The sequence below is a fragment of the Lycium ferocissimum genome, chromosome 4, assembly GCF_029784015.1.
Source record: "Lycium ferocissimum isolate CSIRO_LF1 chromosome 4, AGI_CSIRO_Lferr_CH_V1, whole genome shotgun sequence".
Lineage (NCBI taxonomy): Eukaryota > Viridiplantae > Streptophyta > Magnoliopsida > Solanales > Solanaceae > Lycium > Lycium ferocissimum.
This window is the reverse complement of record NC_081345.1, coordinates 28,143,940-28,168,133: the sequence shown is the minus strand read 5'-3', so window position 1 is coordinate 28,168,133 and position 24,194 is coordinate 28,143,940. Positions and strand designations below refer to the sequence as shown.

General features: G+C 36.7%; 2 protein-coding genes across 3 annotated transcripts; both read left to right on the top strand.

The window, feature by feature from the left end:
* The first annotated feature begins 911 nt into the window (after nt 1–911).
* On the top strand, nt 912–15,664 carry LOC132052096 (uncharacterized). Of its 2 annotated transcripts, none has more exons than XM_059443461.1 (11): nt 912–1,198; nt 4,668–4,792; nt 6,069–6,513; nt 7,354–7,466; nt 10,920–11,634; nt 12,080–12,478; nt 12,603–12,791; nt 12,895–13,122; nt 13,662–13,983; nt 14,104–14,284; nt 15,131–15,664. In XM_059443461.1, the coding sequence occupies exons 1-11, from the start codon at nt 1,019–1,021 to the stop codon at nt 15,609–15,611; spliced, it is 3,378 nt and encodes a 1,125-aa protein (XP_059299444.1). In that variant the 5' UTR covers nt 912–1,018; the 3' UTR covers nt 15,612–15,664. The 2 variants fall into 2 exon arrangements, with proteins under 2 accessions (XP_059299444.1, XP_059299443.1); XM_059443460.1 differs by having other exon boundaries at nt 913–1,198; nt 14,101–14,284.
* A 3,120-nt stretch (nt 15,665–18,784) lies between these two features.
* On the top strand, nt 18,785–19,612 carry LOC132053898 (NAC domain-containing protein 1-like). The gene has a single exon (XM_059445991.1). The coding sequence runs from the start codon at nt 18,785–18,787 to the stop codon at nt 19,610–19,612; it is 828 nt and encodes a 275-aa protein (XP_059301974.1).
* Nucleotides 19,613–24,194: the final 4,582 nt, after the last annotated feature.

The window sequence follows — 24,194 nt, the reverse complement described above, 5'->3', positions numbered from 1 at the left end:
CACATTCTCATACTTGTCAATGAGAGCCTTCTGAATTGTGTCAAACTTTGCAGGAATAGAGTCCACGGCAGAGAAGACATTCTTCAAAATCTTGAGCGCATCCATGGAGGTTCTTTTTATCAGCATCTTGAGCTTACCCACATCAGATCATGTCTCTTTAGTGACATTCTTGATTTTATCAAGTTGTAACTGTTGAGACAACAACAATTCTTTCAGACCATCCATTTTTGCATCCAAAGCAGTTATCCTAGCTAGAAGATCATCATCAGAAGGTGGAAGAGGCAGGGAACTTCATTTTCCTTCTTAATCCAAGAGTCTCCTTCAAGAACATAATCCATACTCCCAATGGTTGTAGAGTTGTAGCACTTAGTAAAGTAACAAGAATACTAGGGAATTTAGCAAGTTTGAGATCACTTGCCTCAAGAAGCCTAGTTATTAACATGCCATAGGAAATATAAGGGAAATATGGAGAGACCTCAATTATGCAATTGATAATTAAGGAAGAAAGCTTGAGTTTCTTTTTAGTGACAAAACAATAAGTGATGAGAGTTGAGTGAGGGTCAAGAAGGAGCCATTTTAGGGAGAAATTGCGGTAGAGACAATGTGAGCAAGAGCCTCAGTGGTTAAACAGAGTTCATTAGGAGTGAGTTGGTTGATAAGAAGACTTTTTATATTTTAAAAACAATTTATCTTTATACAATAATTTATAACCACACAAAAATATATGTAACTCATTTAAAGCTACAAGTGTAAAAATATTCGCCTCTTTCTTAAATTTCAAGTCCAATCAAATATTTCTAATTACCTTAGAAATAAAAAGTAAAATTCTATTACCTCACGTGGATAACACATGCATAACTTTTCAAAGTCCGCTCGTTTATACCCAAAAATATTTCAAAAAAAGGGCTTGTAGAACCAAATAGAATCAATTAGAGCTCGATAAAACATCAAAATCTTCAATTTCAGGCCCTAATTCCAGATTCTCATCTCCTCAACGTGGATTGATTTCATCGATCAAATGGAGATGAGAATAGAATCAAAATCCTCCACCGGAATATCCTTAAACATTCCGGTGAATGATTCCAACAATGCGACGTCGTTTCTACCTAAACGTCTTCGCAAACGCCTTAAAAGTCCGTCCATTATTACCGCACAAGATATCGAAACTAAGCTTAAACACGCCGAATTACGTCGTCAGGTACTTATATTTTTCCTGTTCCTATTGTTATAATTATTGCAAATATGTGATCTAATTTGCTAGGATACTGAGTTTAGAGGTTAATTTGACCTATAGAAATGAGAATTGCTATAGAAATGGTTGAAAAAATGAATTTGCATTCTTAACTATTTGTTTAATGGAAACTTACGCTCTATTATGTCTATTTTTGAAAATATTTCACTCTGTTTGGATGGTTGTTACAAATTGTTCCATAATGTATTGTATTGTGATGTATTGTATTGTGTTGTTTTGATGATGTAATGATCTGACTAGATTATATCAAATTCAAATGGAAATTTCGAAAGTAAACTCGGCAATTTTGGGACAATTAAAGGAAACAAGTTCGATACGAAAGGGAAAGCTAACTAGAACTGGAAATAGAAACTAGAAATGAATTAGAATCTATACAACTCCATTAGCGACTTCGTGATCTGCAGAAAGAGAAGAGATTAGGATTGAAGAGAGAAGAAGAATGAGCTGAAATAGAATGAGAATTTGGGAGAGAAATTACCAGACGTTCGTTAATAGTATAGTCCTCGTCGATTAGTTGGTTATATACTAACTTCAATGCATCTCATCCGTCCGGGTTCATTAATTCGCAATTGATCCTAGCCCTCAACGGGTTATAATTTTATTTTTATTGGCCTCTTTCCCTCTTTGTTCGAGCTATTTACAGGATCATGACAGATGAGTACTATTTTCGGATAAATATGGTACTTTAAAATTTATGTAACAATCAAAGCAAACATTGTATTTAAACTAACAACGCAATACAATACAATAGGTAACAACCATCCAAAGAAGCCAAGTAGCCCATACTTTGAGTTTGTTACCCGATTTAGCCCATATTTGTGTATAAACACCTTTTATATACTATTATACACTTTATTCAAGTTGATACATTATGTGTAATGCCCCCCGGGTATAATATTATATATTGGGCTAGGTAGCCCAATAATTTTCAAAATAACCCTTATATTTTCCTGTTCGTTCTCTTTTTTTCCTATTGCTATCTGTCTCATTTTATACATAATTATTGCAAATATGGGATCTAGTTCTCTAGGATAGGGAATTTAGAGGTTAATTTGTCTTTTGTTTTTGTATTAGTAGTAGTAGAATGAGAATTATTATAGAAATGGTTGAAAAATGAATTTGCATTCATAACTATTTATTTAATAATGTATTGCTATCAAAATTTGGAACGTTATGAAATGGAAAGATTGTAACAAATACGAGTTAGATGGAGCAAGATTTATTTTTTGGAGCAATTTACTACTTATTTAGCAAGATCTTTGGAGTTGTCCCCAGTTATAAGTTATGTAGTGGAAAGTGATCATTTTCCAAATTTGTGATTTAGTCATATTCTATTGGGAATAAGAGTGGGAATTCATCCATATGAATAAATCGAACTTTAGGAGTTAGGGATGTTTTCCATGTGCTGTTTTAATTGGTCGCATAATACTGTAAGTGAAGTGTTGTTTGTAGGTATCTTGGTAGCTGGCCAAGGACCGCCGGCACTTCCATAAACGGTAAGAAGGTTGTGGCATAGGATTAGGAAGGTTCTGTCAGCTATGTAACTTCCTAGAAGAGTCTGTCTTTACCAATTGTCCATCAGTTTGCCAACCTGGGCAACGGTTAAGCAATGTTTTGGATATGGCATAGGGGAAGTGCAAAGTACTATACTGATGGCTATAGGTCTTTTCATGATGTGGATATTGTATAGGGGAAGTGCAAAGTACTATACTCATGGCTATAGGTCCTGTTCATGTTATGGATTTGGCATAGGGGAAGTGCAAAGTACTATACTCATGGCTATAGGTCCTTTTCATGATATGAATATGGCATAGGGGAAGTGCAAAGTACTATACTCATGGCTATAGGTCCTTTTCATGATATGAATATGGCATAGGGGAAGTGCAAAGTACTATACTCATGGCTATAGGTCTTTTCATGGTATGGATATTGTATAGGGGAAGTGCAAAATACTTCTCATAGCTATAGGTCTTTTCATGATATGGATATACCATAATTAAAGTGCAAATTACTACTCCAGGCTATAGATCTTCACCATGATATAGCACTGACAGATACCCAACAAGAATGAAACCTGTTTTGTATTTTATTCAAATTGAGGAATGTTATATAAAAACTACTTAGTATTGTGTAGTCAAACAGTATAGCTGCAAGTGGGATTTCTGGTTATATATGTTCTATTGATTGAATGAAATTTTGTCTAATCCAGATACATAGCTGAGATTTTTGTCTAATGCAGATATGCTAAAGAATTGATACTTAATATCAGTAAAACTTTGTTCTGTATCTACCGAGGATATTTGATTATCGAAGAAAGTCTTCTAACAACAACAACAACAACAGTGTAATCCCGCAAGTGAGGTCTGGGGAGGGTAGAGTGTACGCAGACCTTACCTCTACCTTGGGAGGTAGAGAGGCTAATTCCGATAGACCCTTGGCTCAAGGCAAGCAAATGAAGAAAGTCTTCTACAATTGGAAATATAGGAATGATAGTGAGGCTAATGACTTCTGCTTAGGACTCTTTAAGGTAGTGAAGGAATTTGTTTTTCTTATTATTCTTGGTACAAATGTATCAACTGCCAAAGGGAAGGTTTTGAGAAAAATGTCAACCATTGATAATTTATTAGATTCCCAAAATCTATCTAGAATTTTATAAAAACTTGAAACTTTAAACCACACTGCATTGATGCATTGATTTATAAGGTAGAATTTTTGAGTGAAGTAAAAAGAAAGAAAAGGAATAGAGAAGAAAGAGATAGCAAGGTAAGGCAAATAAAAAAGAAGAAGAAGGAAGAAATAGGATTGGTAAAAAATTCATATACTATGTTTAGGTCGATTCTAACAATATAACTTGCACCATATTGCTTTAGCTGGTGTTAAGTATCTGACATTTTTCTTTTGCAACATGATAGCTGGAGCTTTAAATTCGAATTTATTGTTTCTTTCTTTAATTCACCTCATTTAATGGTGTAGTCGACAATTGGGTCAAAACTGAGAAACTCATTCATGATAGCATTTTAGAAGAATATGTGGGGCTCATATTTAGCACTGTTTAGAAATTTGTCAGCTTGTCTAGCTCTTGAACAATACAAGATATAGAATGATATTACCAAAAGGAATTTGAGCCTAAAGACCTAGTCTGATGTAATATTTGAAATAGTGTGCTTTTAAGTTTACTTGATTCAGCTAAGTACTTGCTTTAACTCGGTGAGCAATCAAATTAGAGTCAAAACTTGTAGTTGAGTATTATGCTAAGACATTTTCTCAACTTGAAATGAGTTGCCCTCACCCAAGTCAAGCTGCTTTGATGGTTTAGGGTATAAATGAATTCTAATCTAGGAGTTTATCAATATGTTATTATGCTTTATGTGCTTCCTTTATATTGAGTCCTTGACAAACATTTAATAAAATGCAGCAATTTTATGAGTTATTGTCAAACAAGGCACGGCCAAAATTTAGATCGTCAACATGCTCATTATCGCAGGATGGGGAGCTTAGAAAGCAACTAGAAGCCAAGCTTCTTGCTGCTGAAAAGAAGAGGTAAATTATTCGGGCTCTTTATATTTGTCAATCTTCTCTTCATGACACATTATTTTTGGAAAATAGTGTTAATACTTTTTTTTTTTTTGGGTAAAAAGAGTGTTATACTTGTATCATGTTTTAATGAGTTGAGCTATGATGATTTCAACAATTAAGCCTTTAATGTTGCAGATATGGCCTATCGTTTCCTTTCCCTTTTCAAAAGAAAAGGGGTGGAGTGAGTGTAGCTCATTTCTAGTCTTCATAACTTTATCATTCTTGAGCTTTTGACTTTAGACATCTTTTCAATTTTGGGTAGACAATTGTACTTTTTCTCGTTTTGCATTTTTCATTTCCCATTTGTTCATTGGTTAAAGAGAATAAGGCAAAAAGTTCTTTTGGCATCAAATTGTTATTTCAAAACTGAAATATTTGAAATTGATAGACAGTTGAAAAAAAGTAAACCAAATACATTGAGGCTATCAATTAAAAGGGAGGAAGGGAAATCAGAGCAAAAGGAAATATGTTTCCCCTTTTCTACCAATTAGATACTTACGATCTCAGCTTCTCGACCACTCAAGACTATGGCCATTCATCCGAGTAGACTGCACTATTTTCTTCATTAGATTGCAAAACAGGAAGAAGGTGATGAAGAGTCAACTTCTCTACACTTTCTCTTATGTGGTGTTTGATGTTTGAGTTTGGTCATTGCATGATTCGATATTTAGGGGTTGCCATCCCTTTGACGCTTCTTATAAATTTTGTACTTTGAGAAAAAAATGAATTTTGTGTGTGAAAGTTTTAGGGATGTACTCATGACGGGTTGGAGTATATCGAGAAGAGGGCTAAGAAGGGAAAGAGGAGGAGAGGCGATTAAGGTGGTGGCAGTTGGTTTGAGCATTGGGTTGAAGGATGGGGAAGTGCTAGTGCTCTGACTGATCTGTTAGTTGCTTATCTTTTAACTACAATTACATAATTTGGAGTAAAAGTTAGCAGTTTCCGGTTTTATTTGTTGCAAACCACATGCTGTAGTGAATTTTTGTGTATGCTGTAGTGGATTTTTGTGTAGGACAAAACAAAGGATAAGGTTAAAAAGTCTGAACTTGGCAAAATGTGAAACTATAATAAACATAATTAACTTTGGGTAGGGGGGAAGACTTCAATGTAAACGGACAAGTTGAAGCCCAACCTGTTGTTTTATGGGTTGTCCCAATCTAATCATTGTCCATGCCACTTTTTACACCCCTCAAATTTTCGGAAACTTATGGATGTTATTGGCTTTGTACTTGTTAAACAGGTTGAGCATCCTTGCAAAAGTTCAGAAGCGCTTGGCAAGATTAGATGAGCTTAGACAAGCGGCTAAAAATGCTGTGGAAATGCGTTTTGAGAAAGAACGTGATGAACTGGGCAATAAGGTTGAGTCACGAGCTCTGCGTGCAGAATTGAACCGGAGGCTTCTTCTTAAAGCTTGTAAACAACGGAAGGCTGCAAAAAAGGAACGGATTTCACAGTTATTAACGAGGAGGGTAATGCAAGAGAGCAAATACAGAGAGTGTGTCCGGGCTGCTATTCACCGGAAGCGGGCTGCTGCTGAAAAGAAACGGTTGGGATTGCTGGAAGCAGAGAGGTCAAAGGCACATGCAAGAATATTACAAGTTAAACGGATAGCAAACTCTGTAATTAGTCAACGGGAGATTGAGAGGATAAGACTAAAAGATCAACTGGAGGATCGTCTCCAAAAGGTATGTATCGATCTAAATGAATGCGAAATGTTACTATTGTTGTTACTATGTACTTTGTTTACATTATTTAGGTGGTGGCCACGTAGCATATATAAATACATTGATACAGGAACACAAATTTGATGATATAAGGGACTCAACATGAATAGGTGGCCAAATAGGGGAAGAAACTTACTGAGGGAATTTTCATAACATACACAGAATCAAAGAAGCACTCTGCGATTTCATTTATTCAAACGTTACAAGCAATAGAGCTCAAGTTGTTGAACATGTCACTGAAAATCATATTAAAAATTAAAAAGAGCATGACATAGTTCTACACGGTAAATGAGAGCATCTAGTACCACACCAAATATCTAAATCTGTTCATGTTCCTAATTTCTCTTTGCCTCGAGCCAGTTCCAGTCATGAGATGACTTCTCCCTTACTCTTTCATTCGGTGTTTCCGATCAAAGGCTTGGTCCGATAAAGGTAATCATTAGTCTGTTTTTCATTAGTTCTTTGTACTAAACCAATTTTTACTCTTTCAAAAAGTCTCTTCTATAGAGCTAAACTTATTCGTCATGTAAGCATCATACAGGAAAGTAGTGTCATCTTGGTGTCTAGTAGAGTGAACCAGGTATCCACATTCAATTAATGCATTAAAAAGTAAGATACACCGGATTAGCATGAGTCATGTGCCTGAGTGCTCTCTGGATGGTGTTGATGTCAAACATGTTCAACCCAATAGATTTGGCGTCTGTGTTTCTTAGCTGGTAGTTGGATTTATAAATTTTCTTATATGAAGTAAGTGCAAGCTATCATTGCTATACCAGTGTCTAATATTGTCGTAAATATTAGGCTAAGAGGCTCAGAGCAGAGTATTTAAAGAAAAGGAGAAGTCTGCTAAGTTCACGTCGTGCCTGTTCAGATATAATTGCGTGGGGGGAGTTTTTGTCTATTAACGTAGCAAGGTAAGTTTGGAGCTATGAGCTTTCTTTATGTTTATATTCATTATTTTAGATGTTTCTTCCTGTAGATTACTAACGTTGATATCAATTGTAAACTAAAATAGGCTTTTGTCATTTTCACTTATTAAGATGGAAACCTGTGAACTGAATGGAAAGTCTAGAAACTCTTCCATCCCTTCCTCCAGCAAACATATTTAAGAGTAGGTTGGAAGGGGAATTTCAAGAACTTCTATTCTGCAACTCACTAGGTTCATTTAGGAAATAGCAATGAAGTATCTAAGTTTATTAGGCTTCTATAATGTGATTTGGGACCGTCTATGTTGTAATGAACTTCGACATAATTTCATACAGAAAGTTCATAATTCTTGCACCCAAGGGTGTGGCTAACAATCAATGAAGTGGGTGAAAACCATGGGTGAGCAGGGGTTTAGTTCCAGCAGAGACAAATTCTAGGTCATTTTTTCCCAAATGTCTAAGTTTTGATTGGCAGACTCTGTACCTGTGCTGGTGGAAGATGGTAGGTAAACAGTGGAATAGTTAATAGTCAAGATACGGGCAAGGTGGTCTGTCACTACTGTGTCTGTCACGACCCAATTTAGGGTCATGACCGGCGCTAAGGGGTAGGATCGCAAAGCAAGCCTTAAGAGGAGTTTACAGAAAATTGGGCAGAGTTTCCCCTATTTTAGGACCATCTAAAATATTCCCTGAAATAACCAATACCACCCAAACAGCCGTAATCATCCTCAATCAACCATTTTCAACATAATAATACTAAAACCATTTCCAAAATAAGGGCAGAACAACTATACTAGTCACAAGTCCTTAATAATAAAAGAATACTCATGGGACTAAGAAAATGACTAAAGGAGTGACTCTAAGAGTTTTTAAAAGAAAAGGACGATAGAAATAATTAACTTGTTGCCCACACGAAGCAATGATGGGTTTATCAGAAATGTCAACTCACGCACTCTAGTTAATGAAATCCTCGTCGACATCCCTTGCGGTCTCTGTAAAAAAATAGCGAGGAGTGAGACGCTAGCTCAGTGAGTAATAACACTTAACCACTACCGTTTTTAATAGGGACAAGTCAGAAAACATGCTAGTATAATAATCAGAAAGTATCATGAAATAAATGCCCATTTTGAAAACGGTAACAATAATCAGTCCTGTCTATTCATGTAAGCAGAAATCATATAACAATTCGGTAATAAACTCGGTAAACACTGTCATATCAAATCTAATGTTTGGGAGGTTTCCAAGAAAGGATCATGTAATCGGTATCACTGGGTATCTCTTCATAAAAAGAATCAAATATAATTGTCGGTCCCTACTAGAGGGAAAACTGTAATTGTATGCTAGTTCTACCTTCACACTAGCGAGGGCTGTAACTGTAATCTGTAATCTATAAATAGAAGGTGCACCAGGTCTAACGAACCCGCCATTACGGGATCCTTCAAAGTCTCCTCCCATTTATACTTTTCTTTGTAAACAGTAAATACTCGTATGAAAGCATTTTCAAAATAGTACAGGGTATTTCAGTTCTTATCAAATCATGTAACTTCATTTTGGTAACGGTAATCATATCTTAAGTAACAGTAAAACATGTCTAGTAACAGTGAGATATATAAAATAACAGTAAACATCTCAAACAAATTCTTCGGTATCATATCAAGTAAAAGACTTGCCCCAAATGCAATTTCAAAGCATCCGGTAACACATTTATTTCAAAATCATGTATAAGCCATGCAGGTTATGAAACACAAATTGCAATAAGATTACTACTCACAGTACTTGTGTCGAAATACCAAACTCGTCACCTCGAGCGATTCAGTACGACTTCCTTCTATCAATCTATAATCACATCATATCGATCTCGTGTTAATTCCTTTATTTAAGCTAACTCATAAGTAAATTAGAATACCCAACCCTCGGGGTTTCGTGTTTACCCTCAATTTGTCGAATTATATTTACCCATGCTATGAGTAACGCAATTAGTCCATAATCTGTAACTTCAACCTATTCTTATAATTTATTCAGCCAATTCTTCACCTGAACTTATACCCAAATTAGTCATTAACCAAACCCGACATAATTGTACCACCCAAATCCTTCTCTGTTTTCTTTTGTTTTGCTGAATTTCAGAGTTCCCAATTTAAACTCAAAGCCTATCAAAATACTACGTGTATATAATGCTGCTATATGAGTAGACATATTTACCTTGAGTTTGATTGTTAAAGTTGAAGAAAATACTGGGAATGGTCTTGCGGGCTGCGGCTACGTGATTGCACCAGACTGGACCTTCTGCTTCTATTTCAAACTTTGGCTAAAGGGGTTAAAAACTGATTTAGCTGTTTCTTTGCAAACTTAAGTGGCTACGCCCATCTTTTGTTTCTTTGAAATTGAAAGAGTTACTGTTCATGGCCTTTACCCCCTTTTTAGTTATTCTCGCCAGATCTTATTTTGGGCTTTCGCCCACTCACTTATATATATATATATATATATATATATATATATATATATATATATTTGGATCTTTGTTTAAAATTTGTTTCTCTCATCTTTTTTTCCTTCCTCTAATGACTCAAATACCCTTTATTTAATATGAGGTATTACAGTGTCAAAAAGAAAGATCTATAATTCTTGCATCATGCATGGCATATATTATCATACTATATCCACTTTTAGCACTCTATTTCTCTTGTGGCGCTGAGGAGTTGGGTTGAGGCTTTGAGGTTTTGCATCATAAAAGATCAAAGAGATCTTACAGTTTACTCAACTATGTAGTTGATTCTAACATTAGGTGATTTACTGGCCCCTGTGCTGGTGGGAGGTAGCAGGTACCATGTGAAATTTTAAAGGGTGCACACGAGCTAGACTGAACACCACGGTTATCAGAAAAATAATGTAGTTGATTCTACACATTATCGGAGGGATGTTCGATCAAACCTGTACTCTTCGACTGAAATTTGTACCATGCATTAAGGATTAAGCAAATGGCAAACAACTGCTTGCCCTCAATTACATCCCCTTCCAAGAGACATTAAACTCTGAAGCATATCCTAGGAGTTGAGTATTGCTTGATAGTTAAAAGACCAAACAATTTTTGCTGCTCTTTTTCTTTGAGAAATAAGTATTCTTTCTATTATTAAGAAAAGAAATATATGTCACAATCTTTATTTAGAATAAAAAGAAAATAAAAAAGGAATAAACATTACAATCTTTGGTTGTTCCCTCTGTTCTGATGTGCTGATTACCGCTATAAGGTGGTGTCACTTTTTGTACTTGGATGTTCTTGTATGTAAAAATGAACCCAATAGTTTATCTACTATTGTGTACAGGTAACTTGCTATTTATTGGCTTCCTCAATAGCATGGGTCATGCATTGTGGTTGTTCTCTTCCATTCCGCACAGTAGCCTACTTATATGCAGTACCTCAATAGTTATTATGATTTCCAGGTGCTGGAGGCGGTTCATCCAACTAAGACAAACAACTTTTTCATTGTCTAAAGCATATATGACCCTAGATGTTAACAGAAAATCTGTTGAAGGAATGCCATTTGAGCAACTTGCAGTGAAGATTGGGTCAAGTGTGACCATCCAAAAGGCAAAAACATTACTCGATCGACTAGAGTGCCGCATTGGTATAAGACGTGAGCTTCTCGGTCCCAGAGATGTACTTTGTTTTGAAAATATTGATCATCTTATTAAGCGTGCCGCTTCCAGTGTCTCATCTAGGGGGAAAGTGGCAGCTCCAGTCAAGTTATCAAGGTACCCAGCCAGAGTAGTTCTCTGTGCATATATGATTCTAGGACATCCAGATTCAGTTTTCACTGAAAAGGGACAGTCTGAAATTGCTCTTGCTGAATCTGCTGGAACCTTTGTTAAAGAGTTCGAATTGCTGCTTAAAATTATGATAGGAGGTCCCATTAAATCTACAGGAGAAGAAAGCCCAGCGAGGCTGGCTTTCAGTTCTCAGCTTAAAACTTTCGATAAAGCATGGTGCTCTTATCTGTTTCACTTTGTGATGTGGAAAGTTAAGGATGTCAAGTTGTTAGAAGAGGATTTGATAAAAACTGCTTGTCAACTGGAGCTCTCCCTAATGCAAACTTTCAAGCAGGTTATGGGAGATTACAGTGATCTCACAGCCGAATTCAGTTCTTTCCAGAGGCAGGTGTGCATTTGCAGACACAAGTTGTTCTGGAAATTTGCCTTCGATGACTCCCACTCCCTTGTCCCATAAATGTCCATCTTTTCATTTCATTGTCCTAAAATCATATCTACTTTTCTAAAAGTTGAGATTTGAACGTCTTATTGGCAGTTTATGGCGTTCTGTTTATTATATCACACTAATAGTCTAGTTTCAAGTTACTTCAGAGTTGCCTTTTAGGTCTTCTGCTTCACGAAAAAAAAAAAGAATTGCAAGTTTTGGCTTCTCATTTTCGTCACTCGTCTATATCAATCAGTATTATTTTTTCTTGATAAGCATCTATATTAAATTGTGTATATTTTCAAATTTTCATTTTATTGATTTTGTCTGGTGAAAATGGAACATTGAATTGGAGATGGATAGTACATGTTGATTGGCTTAATTCTATGAAGCTAACTTATGGTTACAGGTGATTGAAAATCAGAAACTTATTTGGGCAAAGGTTCAGCTGCTGGGTGGTGATGCTGGACTTGAACGTCTGGAACATGCTCTTTCTGAGCTGCGATCTAGTTTTATTGACTCTGTGGAGACTGATTCTCCGAGTTCAGCTGGTTCATCTGAAAACTCTGAAATCAAGAATTTGGAGGAGTGTGATGTAATTGAAAGGTCTTATGGTACACAGCCCATTGCTTGCCCCGTGTCTGTGGAAGATGATTCATACTTGTGCGATAAACGTGGTTCTGGAACTCCTCAAAAAAGCATAGCTACTGGTCCATCACTTGCGACAGAGAATGAAGTGCTTGTGAATGAAATTGTTCACAAGGGTTGTGGCTTGGAGACCATTAGTGAAGACCAAGAGAGTATGAAGGTAAATAAATTGCCTTTACTAAATGTATAGTTGTTTCATCTCTATTATTTAGTTACTTAAGCTTGTTAAGCCTTTGAAATAAACTGAGATAGATTACTTCCAATCCTTTGCTCTGTCATTATAGGCTAGAGTGAAAGAGAGAACGGAAAAGGCTTTCTGGGATGGTGTTATGCAATCCTTGAATCAGGATAACCCTGATTACAGTTGGGTTCTCAAACTTATGAAGGAAGTACAAAATGAACTGTGTGAGATGTCTCCTCCAAGTTGGAGACAGGAGATCGTCGATACCGTTGATATTGATATCCTATCACAGGTACTAAATTTGCTGGTACCTAGATAACTTTCCACAATAGCAGTTTGTTAACGTTGTTTGCTGTCTGACTTTCTTTAGGTTTCTTATTTTCTCATATTATCAGGTTCTAAACTCAGGGACATTGGACATGGATTATTTTGGAAGGATTTTGGAATTTGCATTGGTTACTTTGCAGAAACTCTCAGCACCTTTGATTGAAGATCAATTGATAACTAATCACCAGAAATTCTTGAAAGAACTAGGGGAAAGTACTCAGGGTGGAGGAAACAGCACTGCATTGTTTGCTGATTTGGTTATCAAGGGTTTGCAATTTGTTCTAACACAAATTAAGGTGAGTGTCATATTTACTATTTTCGCTTGTCTGAATTCTTTTTTGAATGGGTAGGAAAAAGTAAAAGGAAGAGACAATTACAGGGTAGTTTAGAGGGAAAGGAACTTGTCGAAGTATAGAGAATAAAGAAACACAAAATCTTTGGCTTCTTAAGCTACCTGCTCGCCCCCCCCACCCAAAAAAAAAAAAAAAACACACACACACCCCACATCTAATTACTTGTTAAAAATTATGAATTTTGATGCTAAATGAAACAGGTCATATGGCAAGTATTTAGTACCTATCTATTGCTTCACCAGTATTATGCCAGCTCTTAGCCTCGTTGAATAAATACTACAACAACATACCCAGTGTAATCCCACAAGTGGGCTCTGGGGAGGGTAGGATGTACGTAGACCTTGCCCACACCTTTTGTGAGGTAGAGAGGCTGTTTCTGATAGACCCTCCTTGAATAAATGCATCGAAAATTGAGCTTAATTGTCTCAAGTGAATCCGTGTATGAGTATTTTGATTTGATGATTCCTAACATTTTCCTTCAGAAACTCAAAGGTGAAATAAGCAAAACACGCATCAAATTGTTAGAACCATTAATCAAGGGACCTGCTGGTTTTGAATACCTTAGAAGTGCTTTTTCCAACCGCTATGGTCCTCCTATTGAGGCTCCTAGCTCTCTACCATTAGTGAAGCAATGGCTATCTTCTATCATGTTAATGGCTGCGCAAGAGTGGGATGACCACCGGAATTCATTATCATCTCTGAGGTTGAGCAGTGGGGCACATTCTTTGGAGAAAGCTCCAATCACACTTCGCGCTGGAGGTAGCTCTCTAAGGATATCAGATCCTCCAAACCTTCAGACCAATGGTTAGTTACTTTGATACATTTCTATTTCCTACTGCTATCTGTGATTATGTGGAAATACCTAAATGTAACATATGCATTACTCAGTTTTTTCTCACATCTGGAAACCTTTTGTTTCAGCAGCCGAACAACCAGAATGCAAAGGAGAGAAGGTTGATCTGTTTTTAAGGCTCGGTTTGTTGCAACTTGTCTGTGAGATTGAGGGGTTGACAGTGGAAACACTGCCCGAGACTTTGAGATTGAATTTCTCCAGATTGAGAGCTGTCCAGTCTTTCCTCCAGAAAATCATTGTAATCAGTACTAGGTGCTGTTACTTTTCTTGCCTTTATTCCCGCTCCTTTCTCATGCCTGATGATATGCAATACACAGTTTAATTATTTATGATGATCCTCTTTTTTGTTCAGAAATTTAATTTCTATGTTCTCCTCATTGTGAGGGGTATGTAATGACTCGCAAGTTGCATTCAGAAGGCCTGTTAGTCTGGTCTAAAGAAAAAATGCCTTATTTAATTTTCAGAAAGTTTAGATCCTGTTTTTGGTCAAAAGAAACTGTCATTGGTAATTCACGAGGGTTTCCTATAATTTGTCGATGTAAAATTTGATTCTAACTTTCAACGTTCCTAGGGAAAAGGATGTATTTTGCCTAGTTACTTCCCATAAATTGTAATTGTGAGGTCAGTTGTGAAAATTTGTAGGTGGCTACAAATCTAAGGCAGTATGCATTATTCTTAGATGTGTTGCTTGCAACCATGCTTTAGGCAAGTATATATGTTGTCACGACATTGTGGATACTTTCAACTGGGTGAGATGTGACTTTACATGTGCTTGGGGAAGTCCGGATAGAATAATGCTGGTCATGATAATAAAAGATTCTTCAATTCCTCAAGAGGAACAGGATATCCGCTGTAGAATTAGAAAGTGGTGATTTGCAATTTTCCATCTTTAAATTTGTTACTAGTGTCAATTCACTTGCTATCCATGACTCTGTTTTTTGTTTTCAAACGGAAGATTTGATTTGTTGAATCCCTTTGAGGTTTTGCCTTGTGTTCTCGCGCTTTGGGTGGTATTGCCCAACATAGGGAAAAGGACGTGATATAGTGGAGGAGGGCCTCTTTGCTCCTGTGCTAATTGGGTTTTTTCCGTGTTTGCAGCATATTGGTTTTGCGGCAGACTCTTCTTGCTGAATGCCTGGTTACCAACCCCTCAGACATGGAAGATATAGCATCTAAATCTGTTACAAAGCTGTTTAATCTTCTGGATAACGTGGAGGATGCTGGTATAACTGAAGTCGTTGAGACACTGAACCTTTGCCTAGAAGGTGATGAGCCAGAGAAGCGCCAAGCACGGAAGGAGATCATGGTGAACGTGTTGGCAAAGAGCTTGCGAGCAGGGGATGCCATTTTCACTCGAGTTTCCCGCACTGTTTTCTTGGCAGCAAAAGCGATTTTACTTTGCGGAAGCGGAGCTGAGGGTAGGCGATTGGCGGAGAACACCCTGAAACGTGTCGGGGCGACTCTACTCACAGGAAAGCTGGTTGAGTCTATGGAAGATCTGTTGGTTGTGGCAACTGTGTCAGCCAGAGTTCATGATTCATGGTATCGAGAGTTGCTTAAAGATATGAGAGCTTTGTAGCTTATTAGCACACACTTCTTCAAGAAATTGTCAGCTTGCATTTATATACATGTATAGGGAGTCCGGAGCCTAAATGGCATAAATTTGCCACAAAAAAACCAAAATGGTATGCCTTTTTTTTTTCAAACCAAAATGGGTATTTCGTTGGATAACCAACGAAATACCCGCATCTGCTTGTTCATGCCCGAATTATTTCGATCCAATTTTTTTTTTTTTTTTTTAATTTTGGTGCATTTCGTGAAATCTTTGAACGAAAATGGCATTAAATTTTTTTTTTTTTTTTAATTTCGTTTATACAAAAAACGAAAGTAAAAATAAAAATATTTTTGGCCTATTTCGTTGGACTGCCAACGAAATAGGATAAAAAATATATACCAACGAAATAGGACAAATTTTTTTTTTTTTTTAATTTCGTTTTTGTTAGCCAAATTGTTAGCCAAATAAAAAAAAAAAATATATATATATCTTTGAGAAAAGTCCGCCTTTCCGCGTACTTTTGTTGTGTTCAACTAAAAGTCCGTACTTTTACAGACTTTAGTTGTGTTTAAGTAAAAGTCTTGTTTTAGGGCGGACTTTTAGTTGTGTTTAAGTAAAAGTACGCCGGAGTACGGACTTTTAGTTATTCATACGACCATACATATTGCGGACAAAACTATAAGATTTTATTATACCTAACCAAACCAAACACGTAATGTTGATAACCAAATTCATATCAACTTTTCAACATTATTATTATTAAAATTGTTTTCGTTAACTGCGTAATGGGCATAAAAGTTTGCACATTAAATTTTTCCTTATAAGGCAAACTTTTGTTATACGCTTAAGGAAAAACTTACGCCTTATGGGGCATACTTTTAGTTATGTTTTATGGACACGCTTTAGCTAAGGCATTACTAAAAGTTTCTGAAAAGTTAAAAAAAAATATATATATCTTCGCCATGAAAGTACCGCCTCCGGCGGACTTTTACAGTTGTTTATCAAAAGTCATTTGAGGAGGGAAAGACTTTATGTGTTTAAGAAAAAATCTAGGTTCATTCCGGCGGGCAGACTTTTAAGTAAAAGCCAGTTAGCCGGGCAGACTTTTAGTTAACACAACTAAAAGTCTCTTGAGGGGGCTAGACTTTCCTCAAGATATATATATTTTTTTTAACTTTTCAAGGGAAACTTTTAGTAATGCCTTAACTAAAAGTGTCCCTATAAAACATAACTAAAAGTATGCCATAAGGCGTAAGTTTTCCTTAAGGTATAACAAAAGTTTGCCTTATAAGGCAAAATTTAACGGGCAAACTTTTATGCCCATTACGTGTAAACCGAGTACAATTTTAATAATAATAATGTTGAAAAGTTGATATGAATTTGGTTATCAACATTACGTGTTTGGTTTGGTTGGCTATAATAAAATCTTATAGTTTGTCCGCAATATGTATGGTTATCAGTATGAATAATAAAGTGCTCCTCCGTATTTTTACTTAAATACAACTAAAAGTCCGCCCCCTCCGGCGTACTTTTACTTAAACACAACTAAAGTACGCCCCCCTCCGGCGGACTTTTAGTTGAACACAACTAAAAGTCCGCCGAGGGGGGCGTACTTTCCTTGATATATATATATATATATTTTTTTTTTATTTGGTTAACAATTTGGCTAACAAAAACGAAATTAAAAAAAAAAAAAAAAATTTGTCCTATTTCGTTGGACTGCCAACGAAATAGGCCAAAAAATATTTTTATTTTTACTTTCGTTTTTTGTATAAACGAAATTAAAAAAAAAAAAAATTTTAATGCCATTTCGTTCAAAGATTTCACGAAATGCACCAAAATAAAAAAAAAAAAAAAAAATTTGACCGAAATAATTCGGGCATGAACAATAAGATGCTGGTATTTCGTTGGTTATCCAACGAAATACCCATTTTGGTTTGAAAAAAAAAGGATACCATTTCGGTTTTTTTAAGCAAATTTACGCCATGGTGCTCCTGACTCAAATGTATAGGACCGGAAAGTTGATAATCCTATATGCCATATAATGTATTATGAAAGGTCTCAACTTCTTTGATTGGAAAGTGTTTGATGGGAAGTAAATAGAAATGGGCAATATATGATTGGTGTTTCCAGATATGGGTTTCGTGGCTCCATGCCTATCTGACACATTTAGCTAAAAGGAAAAGATGCAATGAATTTTCTAACATCGTTGTCTTTTTCTTGTTTGTGTGTGATTGGAAAAGATGAAACCAAACAAAAAACCAACTTAGGCTGAGATCTGAACAAGTTTTTTGAGCTTAACTAAATTAATTTCTTGACTTGAATTGTGTATACATTTGCTAAAAATGAAAAATAAAATAATATATTATAGTAAATTTAATTCACTCTGAAACCACATACTATGGAACTTGGATTCCCTTTTGCTACTTGAGCACTGAAAATGTATGATGTTTTAATGAATTTAATGCGACTTAACGTTCTGGCCTATTAAATTGATGATAAATTTGCAATCTTACTTATACCAATCCAAGATAATCGGCCACTACTACTTAGAACAGCGTTTTTCTAATTATATAGTATTCGGTATTTGCTGGATGGAATAATTCAAATTGGCATCGCATAGAGCTCAGTAAAGGGAGAGCCCTCCTTACCATTGGTTTCTCTGTTTCCATGGCTCAAATATAATGTGTAACCTTTCGTTAAGAGTAGGAATTCTATTCGTTTTAATCTATTTTACTATTTACAAGTTAGTTTCATATATATTTTTCTCTAAGTAAGACTTTAATTTGTCAAGAATCCCTTGCTTTTATAAAAATTAGCACAAAAGCAGACCCCTGTAAACGGCGGTGCATGTATTTGTATGAGCACGTCCTATTTCCTTTCAAAATAACAAAAACAAGTTTCCAAATATTACCGTTTAAAAAAAGTTTCCTAAGTTGTAATTGCTTTGGTTTCCTACAAAAGTAAGGATTTCAGTTAAAATTTGTTGAATTTACTTGGGCTTTACGGACTTCCCTAAAATTGTGCCCATAGCCTTTGATCATCATCAGACTTTTGTTCTATAAATATTCATAAGTCATAAAGCCCTATTTTATGACCAAAACTTACTATACACTTCTCTTTTCGCTTTTTTAATCTTTTTAAAAAGTCTCTTCTTTTGTTGTTTCATATGCAAGAAAGTGTCAGTCAGTAATATCATGGATTTGGATGAACTTGCACAAGGATTTCGCCCGACGGATTTAGAGTTATTCACATTCCTTTTGAGGTTTATTGCTAAAGAACCATTGTGTGACGATGGTTTTATTACTGAGCTTGATGTTTACAAACAAGAACCTTGGGAAAGTTATGGCCATGGTCGCCATTGTGGAGGACAAGATAATGAGGACACTAGTATTTACCGCTACTTCATTACACCACTGAAGAAGAAAAAGGGCAGATTTTGCAGGACTGTGGGTAAAAATATTGGAACTTGGAAGCAGCGAGATAGGGGAAACGATGTCATTATGAAGGGTTCGATTAATGGACGAAAGAATGGTCTATGCTATGAATATTCTAAGTGCCGTCCTAATGATCAGAACGATGGGAAGTGGCTCATGACGGAATATGTGTTTTGTGACACTCTTCTTAGAAAGTTCAAAAATTCTGAGTTTAAAGATTATGTTATTTGTGCCATAAGAAAGAAGTCCAAAAAAAAGTCTTCTAATGGTACTCAAAGTAGGAATCTGACTGCTTTTTCGAACGTGATGCGAGAAATTAATCTGCCTAAAGAAAAGGATAGATTGGCTGAAAATACGGGAGACACAATCTTGGACAAGTACCAGACACAAAATCAACCAACACCACTGCAAGAAGGTTGTATTTTTGGTGTTAATGAAGACCATATTGCATATTTGGAACTTGAAGCCAAGGTTGAACGACTAACTATTGTTGGTGAATCTGCTATGAGGAACAATCAGGTGCAAACTCAAGAGGAAGACATGTTAGATGATGTGACTATGAGGATAGATTGGCTGCAACTAGGATGAATCACACTAATGTTTGGACCAACAATCTTGGCAGTTTACAAGGTTGTGCTGCTCTGAAGAATTGATACTACCTGAAATATTTCAGCTAGCTAAGCGGATAGTAGTATACTCAGTTCTTTTTTCAAGTGCCGTCACTCTATGGTATATATGCGTGTTTTTCACATATATAAGCACTTGCCGCTTTGTGCAAAAAGCTTGTTTTAATGTAGTTAATTAAGGAAATAGTAGACAACTTGCTTTCCTCCTCCTTCGTATGGGTGGATATCAGACCTCATTCATCTTCTACCAAATTCCATGTGATTTTGCAGTTCATGACTTTTATCTATAGTTTGATGTGATTTGTTTCTTCAATTTCCAAGCCAGAAGGGTAATAGTAGTACTAGAGGTATATAATTCAATTTTATTTCATAATATTAAATACAAAGGTTTCTTTGACTTAAATGGCTTAAGTAGTTGTGGATTCATACCTGCAAACATGTTATGCAGTAAATTATGTATTGAAGGTGCACATTTGATTGGAAAGCAAAAAGAACTTTTGTTTGATTAACATATATAATCCTTAGGTCTGAAAAGTCCAGAAATTAATCATTCACAAAGCATTGGTACTAAGCAAAAAGGAACTCTTTCTGTAATAAAAGAAGAGAAAGTCAATCAAGATTGGGGCAATATAGTATTGTAGAAAAGGAACCAGCTGAATTTCTACAAGCAGTAGTGAAATTTCTATATCATTGGATATGCATCCTTGCGGTATTCCTTGCTTTCACTTTCTGCAGGTTCAATCATAAGAGCTCTAGAAATATAGAGATTACTCTAAAAAATATATAACATATGCTTTCACTTGGTCTTATCATGCTAGATAATTAAACTGTATTTATGTGCTAGAATTTTCTTTCACTAGGTCTTATCGTGCTAGAAATATAGAATAATAATTAGTGAGTTTGACAAATAGCAAGCCAGTTTATAAATATCTGATTGAAACACCCATACAATGCAATTTCCCAACTACTAGTTCTCCTACTTGAACAAGCTTTTGCATAATTTTGCATAGTGATATGTTAGAGGATTTGAGATTCTTACGGGACTAATTTTCTTAGAACTGTTGCTGAGCTGAAACCAAATGCCAGACATATTTCTATATGGAGTATTATTTATGTCTTCAATCTCACTAAATAACTACTACTTCACATTAGTAAATGGTAAAAGATCTGTATTTTTAGATCTGAATTGCAGTTTTTAGATGTTAGAACTGGTTTATATTGAGTCAAATAATAATGATGAAGACAATGTATGTAATGTACTTATGTTGTGCTTGCTACTTAGCGATTGAAACCAAGTTCTTGGTGATTGTTTGTGTCCATAATTAAGTGCATGGTTGAGCTTGCATACATGATCGAGATTGTCAGGAATAAGTGCATTTTTTTTCCTCTCAAATAATATTTCTAGAGAATAAGTCATTTTATGGTATTTGGTTATTGGAAAATAGATTTTAAGGAAAACAACTCCACCAAAAGGGGAAAAATGTCTATCGTGATCACTTTTTGATGGAAGTCATTTTCATTATTCAGAACACTCTTTACTATTATATCACGGCTTCAACTAACACGTAGACATTATATATGGTCAATCTTGAATATTCAAAACTTTCTTCAAACAGTATCTGATTTGCTACTATTACTAGTATCATTATCAATAAGGAAATGTTTATCTTGAAAAAAAAAAAGGGTTCGAATTGAAATAGAAGAGAAGAATGTATATATAACAACAACAACAACCCAGTGAAATCCCACAACGTGAGGTGGAGAGAGGGTAGAGTGTACGCGGACCGACTCCTACCAAGGTAGGACATTGTTTCCGAAAGACCCTCGGCTCAATAGAAAGCATAAAAGCATAACAAGAGGTCAGATAAGGCAAGAGATTCAAAGCGATATGGAAATGCAAATAACTAAAGCGACTAAGCCATGATGAAGCTTTTGTAAAGGAGCGTAGCTATCACGTATAAAATAAGATAATCAAAGTACAGGATAACAAATAGTAGCAGAAATCAAAGCACAAGAACTTATATCGCGATAATGTGACTACTAATATGAAAGGATAAACGTTACTATCTACTAGCCTTCTACCTTAATCTGAGTCCTCCATACTCTCCTATCTAAGGTTATGTCCTCGGTAAGTTGTAACTGCGCTATATCTTGTCTAATCACCTCTCCCCAATACTTCTTCGGCCTACCCCTACCTCTTCTGAAACCATCCATGGCCAACCTCTCACACCTCCGCACTGGGGCATCTGTGTCTCTCCTCTTCACATGTCCAAACCATCTCAGTCTCGTTTCCCGCATCTTGTTTTCCACCGAGGCCACTCCCACCTTGTCCCGGATAGCCTCATTCCTAATCCTGTCACTCCTGGTGTGCCCACACATCCATCTCAACATTCTCATCTCGGCAACTTTCATCTTTTGAACGTGAGAGATCTTAACTGGCCGACACTCCGCCCCATACAACATGGTCGGTCTAACCACCACTTTGTAGAACTTGCCCTTAAGTTGTGGTGGCACCTTCTTATCACATAGCACTCCGGAAGCGAGCCTTCATTTCATCCACCCTGCCCTAATACGATGTGTGACATCATCGTCAATCTCCCCACTGCCTTGTATAATAGATCCAAGATACTTGAAACTGCTTGTCTTCTGAATGACCTGGGTACCAAGCCTCACTTCCACGCCAGCCTCTTGAGGTGCTTCACTGAACTTGCACTCCAAGTACTCTGTCTTGGTCCTACTCAGCTTGAATCCTTTAGACTCCAAAGTTTGACGCCAACCCTCCAGCTTAGCGTTGACTCCGCTACGAGTCTCGTCGATCAAGACTATGTCATCCGCGAAAAGCATACACCATGGCACCTCGCCTTGAATATGCCGCGTCAATTCATCCATCGCCAAGGCAAATAAAAACGGACTAAGAGTCGATCCTCGATGCAACCCCATCACAACCGGGAAGTCTATGAGTCTTCTCCTACCTGTCCTTACCCCGGTCTTGGCTCCCTCATACATGTCCTTGATCACCCTAATGTACGCCACAGTACACCTTTAGCCTCCAAGCATCTCCACAGATCTCCTTGGGACTTTGTCGTAAGCCTTTTCTAGTCGATGAATACCATACGTAAGTCTCTCTTCCTCTCCTATATCGCTCCACCGCTCTCCTTACAAGATGGATGGCTTCGTAGTTGAGCGTCCCGCATGAATCCAAACCGGTTCTCTCGAAATAGATACACCTCTCCTCACCCTCATCTCCACCACCCTTTCCCACACTTTCATAGTATGGCTTAGGTGACTTGATACCTCTATAGTTGTTGCAACTCTGGATATCGCCCTTGTTCTTGTATAGAGGGATCATTACACTCGACCTCCATTCTTCGGGCATCATTGCCGTCTTAAAGATGACATTAAACAACCTAGTCAGCCACTCCAAACCTGCCGAGCCCGCAATCTTCCAAAATTCTCCAGGAATCTCGTCAGGTCCTGTCGCTCTTCCCTTGCGCATCCTACGAACAGCACCCTTAACCTCCTCAACCTTAATACTCCTGCAATACCCAAAATCGCGATGCCTCCCTGTAAGTTCTAAATCTCCCAACACAATGTCCTGTCCCCTTCTTCATTCAAGAGTTTGTGGAAATATGACTGCCATCTCCGTCTAATGTGAGCCTCTTCTACCAATACTTTGCCATGCTCGTCCTTGATGCACTTCACTTGATCCAAATCATGTGCCCTCCTCTCCCTCACCTTGGCTAGCTTGAACAATTTCTTATCCCCGCCTTTTTCCTCTAGTTCCGCATAAAGGCGTTCAAAAGCTGCCCTTTTTGCCATCGAAACCGCCAACTTCGCCTCCTTCCTCGCCATCTTATAAAGTTCTCTATTCGTCCACTTCTCCACCTCATCCTCGCTTTCTATAAACTTCGCATACGCCACCTTCTTTGCTTCCACCTTCCTTTGCATTTCTCCATTCCACCACCAATCCCCTCGATGCCCACCACGACTACCTGTCGAGACCCCCAGCACTTCCCTAGCTACTACCCTAATGCAACTAGCCGTTCTATCCCACATACTGGTCGCATCCCCACTACTAAGAGTTCGTGCTAAGTTAGAATTAGGATTTGGGGATTAAACATCCCTTTAATATAAAGAGGTGATGTGATCTCCTCCTAATTTCTTGTGACAAGTAACATTTGGAGCCATGATAGTCGTATGTATCACTATGAGGACTTTTTAAATTTAAAAGATGCAATAATCATGTTAATATGCTCAGACTTCCTGTTGCAAATGAGTCTAATGTGTATACTTAAAGAAGATGAAATATTTTAAATGGTTAATTTTATCCATATAATGGGCGCTTGAGAATACGAGTAAATTTTTTTTCAAAAAATTTGAACCGAAAGTATCTGATAGGATCACTTTATCATGTGTTGGGGTACTCAATTAGAACAAGTCGTAGTTCGAGTGTATAAATGTAACTGACTAGCAAGTTTAAGGGGTTGTCGATGTATTAAGTTATTTTTTTTTTTTTCAGTATATAGGAGAATATAACAGATGTT

Excerpts from the sequence above, each read along its gene's own strand:
- LOC132052096 (XM_059443460.1), top strand. The coding sequence starts at position 1,019 with ATGGAGATGAGAATAGAATCAAAATCCTCCACCGGAATATCCTTAAAC. Across the intron at positions 6,514-7,353 it reads TGGAGGATCGTCTCCAAAAG|GCTAAGAGGCTCAGAGCAGA; the intron begins GTATGTATCGAT and ends CGTAAATATTAG. Across the intron at positions 12,479-12,602 it reads AAGACCAAGAGAGTATGAAG|GCTAGAGTGAAAGAGAGAAC; the intron begins GTAAATAAATTG and ends CTGTCATTATAG.
- LOC132053898 (XM_059445991.1), top strand. The coding sequence starts at position 18,785 with ATGGATTTGGATGAACTTGCACAAGGATTTCGCCCGACGGATTTAGAG.